The sequence below is a fragment of the Micromys minutus genome, assembly GCF_963924665.1.
Source record: "Micromys minutus genome assembly, chromosome: 2".
In the NCBI taxonomy this organism is placed as follows: Eukaryota; Metazoa; Chordata; class Mammalia; order Rodentia; family Muridae; genus Micromys; species Micromys minutus.
Genome location: NC_137971.1, coordinates 106,396,959 through 106,412,709, shown reverse-complemented (window position 1 = coordinate 106,412,709; position 15,751 = coordinate 106,396,959). Strand labels below are relative to the sequence as shown.

Genomic DNA, 15,751 nt, shown 5'->3' with positions numbered 1-15,751 from the left:
GCCACACAGGCTCTTTTCCACCAGGACCAGCAAAAGCCTAGAGCACAGACCCAGTGAGGTCTAACCACGAGTTCTCAGAATTCGGAGAGTGGCTATTCTGTGATCTCTGGAAAAGTCCTTTCCAGCCCAAAGTGAGGGCCCAGCCTCTGTTATCTGATCTCGGGATCTGCCCTGTAAATGTGGTGCTCAAGATCAGCTCCAAAAGTGTTTTTACTCCTGGACCAGAAGTGATTCTAATGCACAGGCCCCGGGAGATGACACCTGGAGTTTTCAGAGAGCAGAGAATGCTGTGTTCTCTGGAAAAGGGTCCTTTTTGGCCTAGAGAAAGAGCCAGGACCCCCACCAGTAGGACCCAGGACCTGTGGACAGAGGGCTGAGCTCCCAGCACAGCCTCACAATAGCTCCCACGCCTGAGCACAGAAAGATCTGAGTCACTGCCATCAGAACTCACTGATGGCCCACAAAGAGGCAAACACTCAGAAACTAGTTTTTTCCTGAATCCACAGGCCCTGAGATCCACAGAAGAGACAGGGTCCAGTCAGTGACAATATCACCTATAATCACACATAATAAGATGGCAAGAGGAAAGCGAAAGAACTTAAGCAAGAGAAGCCAAGAAAATGCAGCAATATCAGAATCCAGATCTCCCACCATAGCAAGTAGCAAGGATTGCCAAACGCACTAGAAAAACAAGGCATAGACTTTAAATTATACTTCATGATAATGATGGAGATCTTCAAGGAAACACATAAATAACTCCCTTAAACAATTACAGGAGAAATCACTCAAAGAACTACAGGAAAATACAACCAAACAGTTTGTGATGGTTTGCATATGCTTGACCCAGGGAGTGGCACTATTAGAAGGTGTGCCCTTGTTGGAGGAAGTATGTCACTCTGGGGTTGGGCTTGGAGACACTGTACCTAGCTGCCTGAGGATGCTTAGACTGTTCCTGGTTTCCTTTGGATGAAGATGTAGAACTTTCAGTTCCTTCTGCACCATGGCTGCCTGCATGCTGCCATGCTCTTGTCTTGATGGTAATAAACTGCACTGTTGAGATTCTGTAAACCCCACCCCTCAATTACCTGGCAGTAATCAGGTATGCTCCGCCCTAGTGACCTGACACTATAAAAGGGGGTGCTTGCCCTCTCCTCTCTCTCTTGGCCTCTCTTGCCTCCTGGCTTTCTTGCTCTCCCACCCTATCTCTCTTCTTCCCCTTCCCTTCCCCCCTCCCTCCATGAGCTCATGGCCGGCCTTTACTTCTCTCTGTCTCTGTCTTTCTCTCTCTCTCTCTCTCTCTCTCTCTCTCTCTCTCTCTCTCTCTGCCTCTACCACCCTCTTAACTCTCCCATGACCTGAATAAACTCTGTTCTGTACTATACCGTTGTGTGGCCGGTCCCTCAGGGGGAAGGGATTCCCAACATGGACCTCTCAGAGGCATGTGCCTTGCTCCCAGGCCTTGCTGCACCTCCATGGGCCACATGTCCCCCACTCTCTTCATCTTTCCCCTAACATTGGTGCTGAAACCCGGGACGTCATCTTTTCACAACATTGGTGCCCTGTAACTTTTCCTTTCATTGGTGTTCTGTCATCTTTTCCTTACAGGCACCTCTGAACCTGTAAGCCAGTCTCAATTAAGTGTTGTTAATTATAAGACTTTCCTTGGTCATGGTGTTTGTTCACAGCAATAAAACCCTAACTACGACAGAAGTTGGTACCAGGGACTGGGGTATTGCTGTGATAGGCCTGACCATGCTTTTGTTTGGAAGGATGTGGATTTTGGGACTTTAAATTTGGAAAGCTGTGGAAGGCTTTAAATGGGGCTTAATGGACTATCCTTGTAAGAATATGGAAGACTTTGTTACTAAGAGTGATTTGAAATGTGGTGACTTGGATGAAACAGTTTTAGTGGAGAATATCAGTATGTGGTCAAGAGACTGTTTTTGTAGTATTTTGGTGAAGAACATGTCTGCTTTTTGCCCTTGTACAAAGAGCTACCTGAGTTTAAGATGAAGAGATTTAGTTGAATTGCTTTGAAAAAAGAAGTCTCAAAACTGCTTGGTGAACATTCTGTTGTGTGGTTACTAAAGCTCACCCTTATGAAGAGCATTTTAATGAAAAGGAGAAAGTTGAGAAAGAAAAGATACAAAACACATGGTTTGAGTATTAAAGGGACACCAAGAAATAAAATGGAGCTAAATCCTGCATTCAAGAATTTTAAATCGAATTAAGGATGTAAGGACCATGGGTCAAGACCCCACCCAGATAAATTATCTCCAGACAACTTAGTAAAAATATTTAATCCCAAGAATTAAAAAACCAGGTGTGGTGGTACACACTTTTAATCCCAGAAGATTGACATACAGCTCTCCAAATTCAAGATAAATCTACAGAGGAAGGTCCAGGACAGCAAAGCTTAGGTATTGAAATAGTTAAAAAAGAGGAACCTAGTGACAATGTAATAGAACATGGGGGGCATGTTTCAGCTCCTGCAAGCAGCAGAACTTGGCAGCTTCAGCCATGTGGTTCTGGTCTTATATTTAAGAGGAGAAGGAGAGTACTGGGACAATTAATGCTGGTGAGCTGGAGCTAAGAAATTAGTGATGATTAAGAAAAGACCAGCATCACTGAGGTTAAATCTTCTGGGAAGTGTTTTCTGAGAAGACAAAATCTGTGATTCAGATATAGTCAAGGTTGTACTTTATGATGCATTTGTACTTGGTAATGTGTAAGAACCACTCAGCTGGTACTGGCTTTGAAGGCATGAAGGCTTCATGAAGAACAGCTGAGGCTTGTGACTGTGAGAGGCCATGGAAAGCCACTGGTGAAAGTGAAGCCTCAGTTGTAGTTGACAATCCATGTTTGAAGGGGTCATGCAAAGGACTTGAGGCTTGGCAGCATGAAGGGCATCTATGAAAGGCTACTGGTGAAGCCTAGTTGTGAAAGAAGACCTCAATATATTAGAGATGCCAGTACCATGGGATGATCACCAAGAATAACAGCAAAGGTATAGTGGATCAACCTGAGCTTGAAGTGCTACAGAGGGTAGAGCTAGAGAAGTGAAGCCAGCTCTTGGAGGAGTCCAGGAGATCATGTGTTGATCCCAGACATTGAAATGAGAAGCTGTAACATTGAAATTGCTTTGGAGACCCAAAGATGTTAAAGATGCCAGAGTGACAGGATACCTACCAAGGAAAGTTGCTAACAGAGAGTGGAACCAGCCCAGCAGAAAGAAGTATTTTGCAGACAACAAAGATGAAAAGAGTTGAAGATATAAAGACTGCTTTGACACCAGACATCGAAATGGCAGAGTTAGCCCAGCAGGTTGCCTGACTTAATTCTAGGATTACATTTAAGTGATTGGCTAGATCTCAGAAGAGACTTTGAACTTTTAACATTGTTAATACTGCTACAGAGTATGGGGACTTTGGAAGTTGAACTGAATGTACTTTTTATTATGCTATGTTTAGTTATGGCCCACATAAGCTCATGTGTTTGAACAAGGCTATGGGGGCCAGGGAGTGGAATGTGATGGTTTGCAAATGTTTGGCCCAGAAAGTGGCACTATTAGAAGTTGTGGCCTTGTTGGGGGAAGTATGTCATTCTGGGTATAGGCTTGGAGACACTCCTCCTAGCGGCCTGAGAATGCTTAGTCTGTTCTTGGCTTCCTTTGGATGAACGTGTAGAACTCTCAACTCCTCTTACAACATGTATGCCTGGATGCTGCCATGCTTTTTTCTTGATAACTGAATGCACCTCTGAACCTGTAAGCCAGCCTCAATTAAATGTTGTTATTTAAAAGTCTTGCCTTGGTCATATTATTTACTCAAAGCAATAAAATTCTAACTAAGACACAAATGATGGAATTGAAAACAGAAATAGAAACAATAAAGAAAGCACTAAAAGAGACAACCCTGAAGATAGAAAACTTAAACAAGAAATCAGGAGTTACACATGCAAGCATCAGCAACAGAATACAAGAGATGGAAGAGAGAATCTCAGGAGCCAAAGATAACATAGAAAACATAGAAAAAAACTGTAAGAGAAAAGGCAAAAACCAAAATGCTCCTAACTCAAAGTGTCCAGGAGATCAATGACAGAATGAGAAGATCAAACCTAAGGATAGTAGGTGTAGAAGAAATCAAAGAATATCTACTAAAAGGCCCAGTAAATATATTCAACAAAATCATAGAAAAAACCTTTCTGACACATTATAGTCAAAAAACCAAATGTTCAAAACAAAGAAAGAATACTAAAAGCAGTAAGAAAAATGGACATATAATATATAAAGATAGACCATTCAGAATAACACCCGACTTGTCAACAGAGACTATGAAAACTAGGAGATCCTGAACAGATATCATACAGACTCTCAGAGAACACAAATGCCAGCCCAGGTTACTATACCAAGCAAAAATGTCAATTACAATAGATGGAAAGAACAAGATATTCCAGGACAAATCTATATTTACAGAATATCTAGCCACAAATTTAGCCTTACAAAGAATAATCAATGAAAATCCCAACACAAAGAAGAAACTGCATTCTAGGAAAGTGAGTAAGTAACTAAGCAAGAAAACCAAAATAAGGACACACAAACATAATTCTACCTCTAACTGCAAAAATAACAGGAACAAAAATCACTGTTCATTAATATCTGTTAACATAAAGGGACTCAGTTCTAAACAAAGACACATAGAATATCAGACTGGATACATAAACAGGATCCAGCATTTTGCTGCCTACAGGAAACTCATATCAGAGACAAGGACAGACAGTATCTCAGAGTAAAAGGCTGGGAAAAACCTTCCAAGCAAATGGCTCCAAGTAACAAGCTGGAATAACCATTCTAATGTTGATTAAAATAGATTTTCAACCAAAAGTTATCAAAAAAGTTAAGGAAGGACACTTCTAACTCATTACATGAAAAGTTTATCAAGATGAATTCTCAATCCGGAACATCTAAGCTCCGAATACAAAAGAACCCACATTCATAAAAGAAATTCTACTAAAGCACAAAATATATTATATGCCAAATATAATAACAGTGGGAGACTTCAATACCCCACCATCATCAATGGACAGACCATGGAGCAGAAATTTAACAGAAAGGCAGTGAAACTAGCAGAGGTTATGAACCTATTGGAATTAACAGACATCTACAGAACATTTCATCCTAAAACAAAAGAATATACATTCTACTCAGCACCTCACAATACCTTTTCCAAAACTGACCCATGCATTCTATCAGATCACCATGGTCTCAGGCTGGTCTTTAATAAGAACAAAGACAACAAAAAGTCCATGGAATCTGAACAACGCTTTATTAAATGATAGCAAGATCAAAGAGGAAATAAAGAAAGAAATTAAGGATTTCTTAGAATTTAATGAAAATGAAAACACAACGTACCCAAACCTATGGGATGCAAAGCAAGCAGCACTGAAAAGAAATCTCATAGCTCTGAGTGCTTCTAACACGAAACTGGAGAGAGCAAATACTAGCAACTTGATAGCACAGTTAAAAACTCTAGAACAAAAGGAAGCCGATACACCCAGGAGGAGTAGATGGCAAGAAATAATTAAACTCATACCAGAAATTGACCAAATAAAAACAAAAAGATCCATTCAAAGAATCAACAAAACCAAGAGGAGATTCTTTGAGAAAATAAACAAAATTGATAAACCCTTGGCCAGACTAATTAGAAGGAAAAGGGAGAGTATCCAAATTAACAAACTCAGAAAGGAAAGTGGAGACATAACATCAACTGAAACTGAGAAAATTTAACAAATCATCAGATCCTACTACAAAAGCCTATACTCAACAAAGCTGTAAAATCTGGAGGAAATGTAAGAATTACTAGACAGATACCAGAAACTAAAGTTAAACCAGGACGAGGTAAACCATCTAAAAAATCCCATAACACCTAAAGAAATAGAAGCAGTCATCAAAAGCCTCCCAACCAAAAAAAGTCCAGGTCCAGATGGATTCAGTGCAGAATTCTATCAGACATTAATGACCTAATACCAATACTCTCCAAAATATACCACAAAACAGAGTCGGATGGAACTCTATGTAACTCATTTTTCGAGGCGACAATAACCCTCGTTCTTAAACCACACAAAGACCCTACGAGGAAAAAGAACTTCAAACCAATCTCCCTTATGAACATTGATACAAAAATAATCAACAAAAATCCTTGCAAACTGAATCTAAGAACACATCAAAGCAATCATTTATCACGATCAAGTAGGCTTCATCCCTGGATGCAGGGATGGTTTAATATATGGAAATCTACCAACATAATTCACCATATAAACAAACTCAAGGAAAAAAATGACATGGTCATCTCACTATATGCTCAGTTACCATTTGACAAAATTCAACACCACTTCTTCTTAAAAGTCTTGGAAAGTACAAGATTCCAAGACCCATACCTAAACATAATGAAAGAAATATACAGAAAACCAATAGTTAACATCAAACTTAACGTTGAGAAACTTAGCAATCCCACTAAAATCAGGAAATAGACAAGCCTGCCCACTCTCCCCCTACCTATTCAACATAATACTGGAAGTTCTGGCCAGAGCAATTAGGCAGCAAATGAAATTAAAGAAATACAAATCAGAAAGGAATAAGAAAAAATATCACTATTTGCAGAAGACATGATAGTATGCAAGAAATTAGGGAAAAGATATCCTTCACAATGGTCACAAAAACTATGAAATACCTTGGTGTGATTCTAACTAAGCAAGTGAAGGACGTGTATGACAAGAACTTCAAATCTCTAAAGAAGGAAATAAAGGAAGATCTCAGAAGGTAGAATGATCTCCCATGCTAATGGATTGGAAGGATCAATATTGTAAAAATGGCTATCTTATCAAAAGCAATCTACAGATTCAATGTAATCCCCACCAAAATTCCAACTCAATTCTTCATAAAGTTGAAAAGAGCAATGTGCAAATTCATCTGGAATAACAAAAAACCTAGATTATCCAAATCCATCCTCAACAACAAGTAAACATCTGCGGGTATCACAATCCCTGACCTCAAGCTATATTATAAGGCTTTTGTGTGAAAAAACAGATCGTACTGGTACACAGATAGGCACATTGAAAAATGGAATAGAATAGAAGATCCAAAAATGAACCCTCAAACATATGGTCACTTGATTTTTGACAAAGAAGGTGTACACATTCAGTGGAAAAAGGACAGTGTCTTCAATAAACGGTGCTGGTTAAATTGGCACTCAGAGTGCAGACGAAAGAAAATAAACCCTTTCTTATCTCCTTGTACAAAGCTCAAGTGTAAGTGGATCAAAGATCCCCACATTAAACCAGGTACACTGAAACTATTAAAAGAGAAATTAGAGAAAATCTTAAAACACATAGGCACAGGGGAAATTTTTCTGAACAGAACACCAATGGTTTGTGCTCTAAGGTCAAAGATCATCAAATGGGACTTAATGAGATTGCAAAGTTTCTGTAAGTCTAAGGACAGTGTCAAGAAAACAAAACAGCAGACAACAGATTGGGAAAAGATCTTTATCAACCCCACATCTGATAGAGGCCTAATATCCAAGGTATACAAAGAAGTCAAGAAGTTAGACACCAGAGAATCAAATAATCTTGTTAAAAAAATGGGGTACAGAGCTAAACAATAAATTCTCATTTGAGGATAAATAAATTCTCATCATATCAAATGGCTGAGAAACATCTAAGGAAGTGTTCTACATCCTTAGTCATCAGGGAAATCCAAATCAAAACAATCCTGAGATTCTAACTCGCATCACTCAGATTGGCCAAGATCAAAAATTCAGATGACAACAGATGCTGGTGAGGATGTGGGGAAAGAGGAACACTTTTCCACTGTTGGTGGGGTTGTAAACTGGTAAAACCACTCTGGAAATCAGTTAGGTGATTCCTCAGAAAATTGGACATAGTACTACCTGAAGATCCAGTTATTTCACTTCTGGGCATTTACCCCATAGACGCTCCAATATACAATACTAAAAGAAAAATGAAAAACCATTATGATTAATTTTTACACACCAAGAAAACGTCGACTATTTACAGGTTACACCTTGCTTTACATGTACTTTATGTTCATTGTATCTAGTAAGATTTTAATGCATACTATCAAACCTTTAAAAAAAAAATCAAGTACTGACAAAAATGTACTCATATACTTTTGTGCAAAAATGTTTAAAAATCTGTATATTTATCTTTGTTTTTTAAAAGAAAGTTGTTCAATTAAAAAGAATAGAAATGCTCACTTATTTCTGAATTTATTTTATTAATGATTAGGAAAGAAGAATAATTACTAAATCAGTAGCAAGAGAACATCTGTTCTCACAGAACACAAGTTACTGTGGACGTAGATTTTTTGTAAAAAGTAATTATTTTACATTAGGGAAGGGACATTTCTGGTTTTGACTTTTAGTTTAGTAAAGTTTTAGAAAAAAAGTTAATTTTGAAAATTATTTTCTCCAGTACTGGACATCAACAGAGGGCTTTGTTATTTTTATTAATTTATTTACTGATTTTTTCTAAGAACTTTATTTTAAAAACTAAAAGGGATACATATACATATTTTTAAAGGTGTTTTGGAATAAAATTATATGAATATTTTTGTCAGTACTTAATTCTTTTAGAGGTTTGATAGCATGCATTGAAATCCCACTAGTTACCATAACCATAAAGTACATGTAAGACAGAAGATAACTTGGAAACAGATTTCTTGTTGAATATAGATTAAGCATAATGGTTTGTCAATACCAAAAATTGCCACAACGCTATCATTTTAGCCCTTGGATTATTAATAATTTAAGATACAGGTTTACCACACTCCAAGAGGGTGCTATACATTTATTTTTTTTCCTGAGAAATACTGAGGCTTTCTTTCTTTCTTTTTTTGACCTTTGTTTTTCTTGAGCTTTATATATATAGCCTGTGAGCTGTTTCTGGAGGGTTTAGAGCTTTTTGGGATTCGTATCCAATTATCAGTGACTGCATATTATGTCTGTACTTTGGTAACTTGGTTACCTCACTTAGGATGATATTCTCTAGATGCATCCATTTTCTTAGGAATTTCATAAAGTCATTGTCTCTGATAGCTGAGTATTACTCCATTGTGTAAATATACCATGATTTGTGTATCCATTCATCTACTGAAGGACATCTGGGTTCTTTCCAGCTTCTGGCTATTATAAATAGGGCTACTATGAACATTGTGGTGCATGTGTCTTTGTTGTATGTTGGAGCTTCTCTGGGGTATACAGCATTTCTATCTTTCCTAAATTTTTAAAATTGTCTGAATCAGTTAACTTGGACACACACACACACACACACACACACATGTGCTTAGAGAAAGAAAGAGAGGGGCAGATGGAGGAAGAAAGAGAGGGAGGGATAGAGAGAGGGAAGGAGGAATAGAGAGCAAAATTGTATTGTCTTGGAAATTTACAATAAAATAAGGAAAACAAAAATGTGCCTTAAGTTTATAGGCATCACTTATTATAGTTTTATTATTATTTTATTTTAAATTATCAAGATGTATTTATAAAATCCAGCCCAATTAGTTGTAAGAGAAATTTTATTTAGATACAAGTAAGTTATTTTTTTAGCAAATACCAGTCTTTCCTTAGAAACTAGGGCTTGGTAAAAACCATGGGTCTGAGCAAAAACCAGTCAGACAAACAGCTATGGTCTATGTTTTATATTAGTTTAAAATTGTAGAAACACAAACAAATAGGTAGAGTGAGGTCAGACCTTTTGGTCCCACTCTGTTTCCTAGGATATTTATAGATGGCTCTGGTACAGCAAGCTGTGGTAATCATCTTTGTCCATGAGGAGTGGCTGCCTTTCCTCCTGGGGTTGCTTCTTCTTCTGATGGCACAGCTTACTGCCGAGCCCAGCCAGAGCACCAGCAACAACAGCTCCCACCAGAGCTGCACTAAGAAGCCATGGCCAGATATGACTAGCTTGTTCCAAGTAGGGCTCAATATAGCTTCTGTAAATGCCTGGATCTGAAATAGAAAGAGATCATGTTGTTTTCACAGATATCACCAGCACTATCAGCAGCATTTTAACATGCTACTTAGAAGTAAGATGCTTGGGTTTGAATGCAAGCTATTTTGCTTAGTAAATAAAAAAGCTTGGGGAAAGTTAACCTATTCCTTCTAAGGCTCAGTTTACTCCCTAGGACAAAAAGAAAACAATTCTGTTTTGGGGACCTTGTGAAACCTGCATATAAACCCTGATGTGTAATATTGTTAGGTATTAATGTTACAATTTTACACAGTCCCTCTGATGATTATGTAATAGTACTGCTGATATACAAAACAAAGGTGTATTATTAACTGTTGATGATCTGTTTGATAATTTACATTATTATTTGTGTGACACCGACTATACTGCTAGAAAAAGCTTAATGGTCTCAGAGCTTTCTCAAGAACACTAAGACATATGTACACTCCTTGCAAAGATCTCAGCTTTCAAATTGTGTGTGTGGGGGGGGCATGCATGTGTAAATAACACCAAGGTCAAAATACGGTGAACGAGCCCCTGAAGATGAAGCTATAAGTAGTTATGAACTGCCCATGTTGGTACTTGAATTTGAACTTCTGTCCTCTTTAATGAGAACAAACTCTATACTGTTGAGACACCTCTCCATCCCTATAATTTTTAGTCTTAAGACAATATATTTTAGTCATGAGTATTAAAAATAAGTTCAAGTAAGAAAAACTTTTAACCTTTGATCATCTATGATTACTTCAAACCTCATAAGTTATTAAAACTAGGTTGGGATGAGAACAATTGTGCCTCCTGCCACCAAAATTAATTTCTACCCCTGAATCTTTTAGTTCAGATAATCTCACATAAATATTTTAAAAATAATGTACTTGTGTGATTCCCCTAAAGTTTTTACTAAAGTCAAATTGCACTTTTAGTTTCATGAGTTTCTTATAAGAATTTTTCTATTTAGTCTAAGAAGCCCTAAACATCTAAACATTATAGATATAGCATTTCTTCTACTATCACATTGTATTAGATTATATATATATATATATTCTGTATGATACTGAGTCCTTGAAGACCCAAATATGATGTATAAGGATAACACTTCATGTAATATGTGGAAGCATTACTTATCAATAAAATCTGGTGCCCAATAAGCTGACAGAAGATTAAAGGTAGGACGTCCAGCAGAGAGAGATGGACTCTGGGAAACAGGCACAGGATGATTCACCACCTGGACTTGGAGGAAGTTGGATGAGGTAACCAGCTATTTGGCAAGCATAGAATATAGTATAACCAAGATGACTGAGTTAAAGGCTCATCAGAGAAGCCTATTTTAATGCCTAGGCATTTATTAACAAATAAACAGGGTGAATGAGCCCCTGGAGCTGAAGCTGCACTTAGTTATTTGAGGACTAGGGTGTGGGTGGAAAAGCCGCTGGTTACAATGAAATTATTCTGAAATTAGGTAGCATGTCGGAGCCCTATGAGGAAAATAAATGCTTACTCCATTACTGAATGTATTATTGTACTCAAAATAGGTATTGAAGAAATATTAGGTTGATCTGTAAAAATATTTAAAGGATATCAGTGGAAAATGAATTATAAATTAGCCCTTATCGACTATGTTTTGAAGTAAAACTTATAGTTTACTTTATAAATCTGGTATTGGTCATGATATATCATACATACATATATATTAAAATAAAAGCATGAATCATTGAGTCCAAGAGAAAAATAATGTAAGAAATAGCTATGAGACTGCTTAAATGTAGAAACATAACAAAAATTCAAAATGTGTCTTAAATATGTCAATAAGTACCATATTGAAATGGTACAAATAAAATAGGTTTGTCAGAGAGGTAAACTCATTATTTATATAGGAAGACCCTGAGATAGACTTCATAAAATAAAACATATTACTATTTACACATTATTTGGAAACATGGAAATAACTTTTACACATATAACTACAAGAGTTACAGTGGCTGACTTGTGGCACTAGCCTCATGAGAGCATCAGTATAGAAAGTGAAGTCTTTGTTTTGGTGATTGGAAAAGTCTAGTCTTTAAAATAGCATATCACATTATTTAATAAAAATCAAACTCTGAAGGATGATCAATGATATGGTTAATCATTTTGTTTTTTGCTTGTCTCTGAAATTCATCTTATCCATCTCTAAAGCCTTTGGACATCATGAAGATAGTTTTTAATGAAAATGGATTGTTTGTTTAGTTGTTTATCATCACCAGAAATGTCAAGAAATGATTGATAGAAAAATGTAAATCTCTAGATTTGGGTGACGTTAATTTAAATAATCAAAATTTGAAACCAATGAAAATGTGACATTTATTTTCAGTAATACCGAGAGTCACTCTTAAATACATTTTAAAAATATATTTTATAATAGGACTAAGATACCTAAATTCAACTACTCCTATTTATTTACATACATAGTCCATTTTAAATGTCTCTTCCTCCTGTAACGCGTTACATATTAAATACTATTTGTTTTATGTCCTGGGAGTCAAAGGGACCAGCTAGTGCCCTTAAACACCAAGTCATCTCTCCATGCCAAGCAACAGTCTCAATTTGGAGAGGGCATCCTAAGTGTGGTGTTTGGAAGACTCAATGTCCACAAATCACAGGTATAAGCTGACAGCTCTGATTTCTGCTTAAGACAGCTCTCCAGAGATTTCCAGACAGCCCAGCTCTTGCTATAACAAATTCTAAAACCTCTCTGGATACCTCACAGACTTTCCAACCAAAGTCAAAAATGCTGGTAGAAAAATCCTAAAAGAACTGCCTCTAGGATAACTTTTGGGTTTCTTGACCAACGTCAGAAAAGCTGCTTTTAAAAAAAAAATCTTGGGTGTTCTGACCAAGGTCTGAAATTCTGTTAGAAAAATTCTAAAAGAGCAATGTTGGCTCTTTAGAAAGTTCTCTCTGGATAGCTTTATTCCAGACCAAATCTCAGTCTTTTATTTACATATCAATTTAGTAATTTTCTCCTAGTTCCTTTTTTATCTCATGAATCAACCTTTTAATACCTTAGCCTCTTGATTTCAAACAACCAGTACTTTTTTTTTTAAACATGGCAAATGAGTTTAGAAATCTGCCTGCCTTGGTAAGCACAGACAATAAGCTAGCTGGATGAGATCAATCTCTGAGATCACCATCCTGCAAATCTCTTTATCTCTTTCCTTAACTTCTTTCTGACAGGATGGTTCACAGTGCAGTTCCTCCTGTTCTTTTAGGTCCATGAACCCTCATATATAATTCACATTGCTTTCTTATATTTTGCATCGTTGAGAAAATTCTTGAATCTATTTTTTTTAGAGTTTTGTGTTTTTTTTTTTTAACTAGGTGGTCTGAAGGTCATAGCATTTGTCATTTTGCTTAGTACATTAGAAACACCCTTGCCTTGCCTCCCAGACTAGAGCAGTTTCTGATTAACGAAAGGTCATTAACCTTGTCAAAGAAGACATTCTCCAGAAAGAGGAACATAAAGTAAATCATGTAAATTATTATACAAGTAAGTCTCACATTCACAGCAACCATTAACATGTATTCTCTATTATTAAGACATCAAGACCTCTGAAATCATCAGCCAAAATAAATTATATTTTGATGTTTCTATCCTTTTGTCAGTTACCCCTGAAAGAAAAATCACTTACTTTTCAGTTTTTGAAACATCACTAAATCTGTTTACAAAAGAAAATGTTTGACAAATTCAGATATTACCTGTACTCTACAACAAAATGCTTAAGTAATTCTACATATGAATACCTGAATGATGAATATTGACCCTTATGAACTACATTATTGAAAAAAATTAATAATGTTTTTAGAAATCTTGAAGGTTAGCAGTATTAGAGATAAAATTTGAGTACATTGAATATATAAAGAAACAGTAATATAAAATGCTTCATAAGGTATAAAATAGGCAATTTCTATTATTTATTTCAAAATCAACTTCTCTAATGTTAGCTGTGTAAATTGATAGCTTTATAAACAACATAGTAAATCAGTAAAGCATTTCAAATTAATATTTTTATTTTAACATACTTAGGAAACATATATATTTAGCTATTAGGAGTGTTGATCCTCCTTTTTCATATAGATCTTGGTCTGGGTACCTGTTTGGAGCTTCAAGTCTAAGTATCATATTTCCCTAAAAAATGTTTACTCTGATGTTTCATATTTTATCATTATGTCATAACAAAAACATGGACTTCTTCTTGTGTTTGGGCTTCTTTTTTCATTATTAAAATATCAGTGAATTATACAATAATTTATTTGCTTCACAGGTTAAAATGGTTTCAAAAGCTTTTTTGTAATAATCTCCTTTTTCTTCACTTAGTATATAACTTATTTGCAAATTTCTACAAATTATGTCCAAAAAATGCAATGACAAATAAACTGGTCCTTGGATTATATCTCCAAAATGCCCCATTTATAAAATTCATACAATTTGAGAAAACTTTTAAAAAACATTTCAATTTTTTCAATGTTATTTTCTTTGTCCATAACAACCATTAGAAGAATTCAATAATTTTAAAGGTTAGATAGTATGCATTGAAAACTTACTAGTTATAATATAGTTCTAGTTACAATATAACATAAAGTACATATAAAACAAAACGTAACATGGAAATAGTCAAAGTTTTCTTGGTGTATAAAGATTAAACATAATAATTTTTAAATACCAAGGATTGCCACAAGGCTACATTTTATCAAACCTTTTAAAAAATCAAGTACTGACCAAAAGTATATTCATATAGTTTTATGCAGAAAAATGCTAGTTCTAACAGGAAATTCCAAGTCAGTAGGTATTTTTAGTCCTAAGGCTTTATATTATGCTTTCAGCCAAAGGGATTAACATTAAAGAAGTACTATGAAACCCATTATTAGTCGGTTTTGAAAGTTTCCATTATTGTATTGGTAATCCTACCAGAGTCTCCCTTTGGAAGAGCACAAACTGTTAACTCTACATTATCCTGAATAAACTGAATTCTTTAACATGGTTCAGAACAATCAATTGAGTTATTATTATTTAAATAACAAATAAAATGTATTCACAGAATTGAAATAATATCCCTATGTCATAAAATAGTTAGATGATGGAATTATGGCTCAAAACCTTCATCATCCTATATTCTTCAATAATTTAGCTGTACAAAATGTTTTATAGTAAATGGAACAGATATAAAATTTAAAATTTTTGAAGTATAGTCCAGTTTACATGATTATAAATCAGTATAAAATTGTCTCTTTAAAAGTTTTGGAGAAAAATTGTATACATAATATTTTTTTACTGTCTTAAAAAGGTCATCCTCATTAGATTACACAGTTCATTTGAAGGCAACAGAGCCTTACCTGACTCCAGTAGGTAGCTGTAGTCATATCCTAGATCTTTAGATGAAATGAAGAAATCACCATTTCTATAGAGTGGTATGAAAGGTACCATGTAGGATTCTCTGTTGTGGCCGATAGGTGCATTGGCTTCTGGGTAAACTTCCAAAAGAGGGCGGTGTCTTCGGAGCCATTGTTCAAAAATACTACAGAGGGAGGGGTTACTCAGACTCAGATACATTTTATTCATAAGGTCTAAATTATAATGTCTTAGAAGACATCACACGACTTGCTCAAATGCTGACTATTTTCAAGTTTGGGCACATTACCATTACCATGGACTGAAGAGAATCATTCCTCAGAAATAACTGTGGGGACA

The 15,751-nt window shown here is 35.8% G+C and overlaps 1 protein-coding gene across 1 annotated transcript in view; it reads right to left on the bottom strand.

Annotated features, from left to right (window-relative positions):
* Positions 1–9,798: 9,798 nt before the first annotated feature.
* Positions 9,799–15,751, bottom strand: part of TYR (tyrosinase) — a gene marked incomplete at both ends in the record, with an annotated part of 80,277 nt that continues 74,324 nt past the window's right edge. The window contains 2 exons of the mRNA XM_080911699.1: positions 9,799–10,025; positions 15,397–15,578. Coding sequence (XP_080767825.1) covers positions 9,799–10,025; positions 15,397–15,578 — 409 coding nt within the window. The remainder of the gene's footprint in view (positions 10,026–15,396; positions 15,579–15,751) is intronic.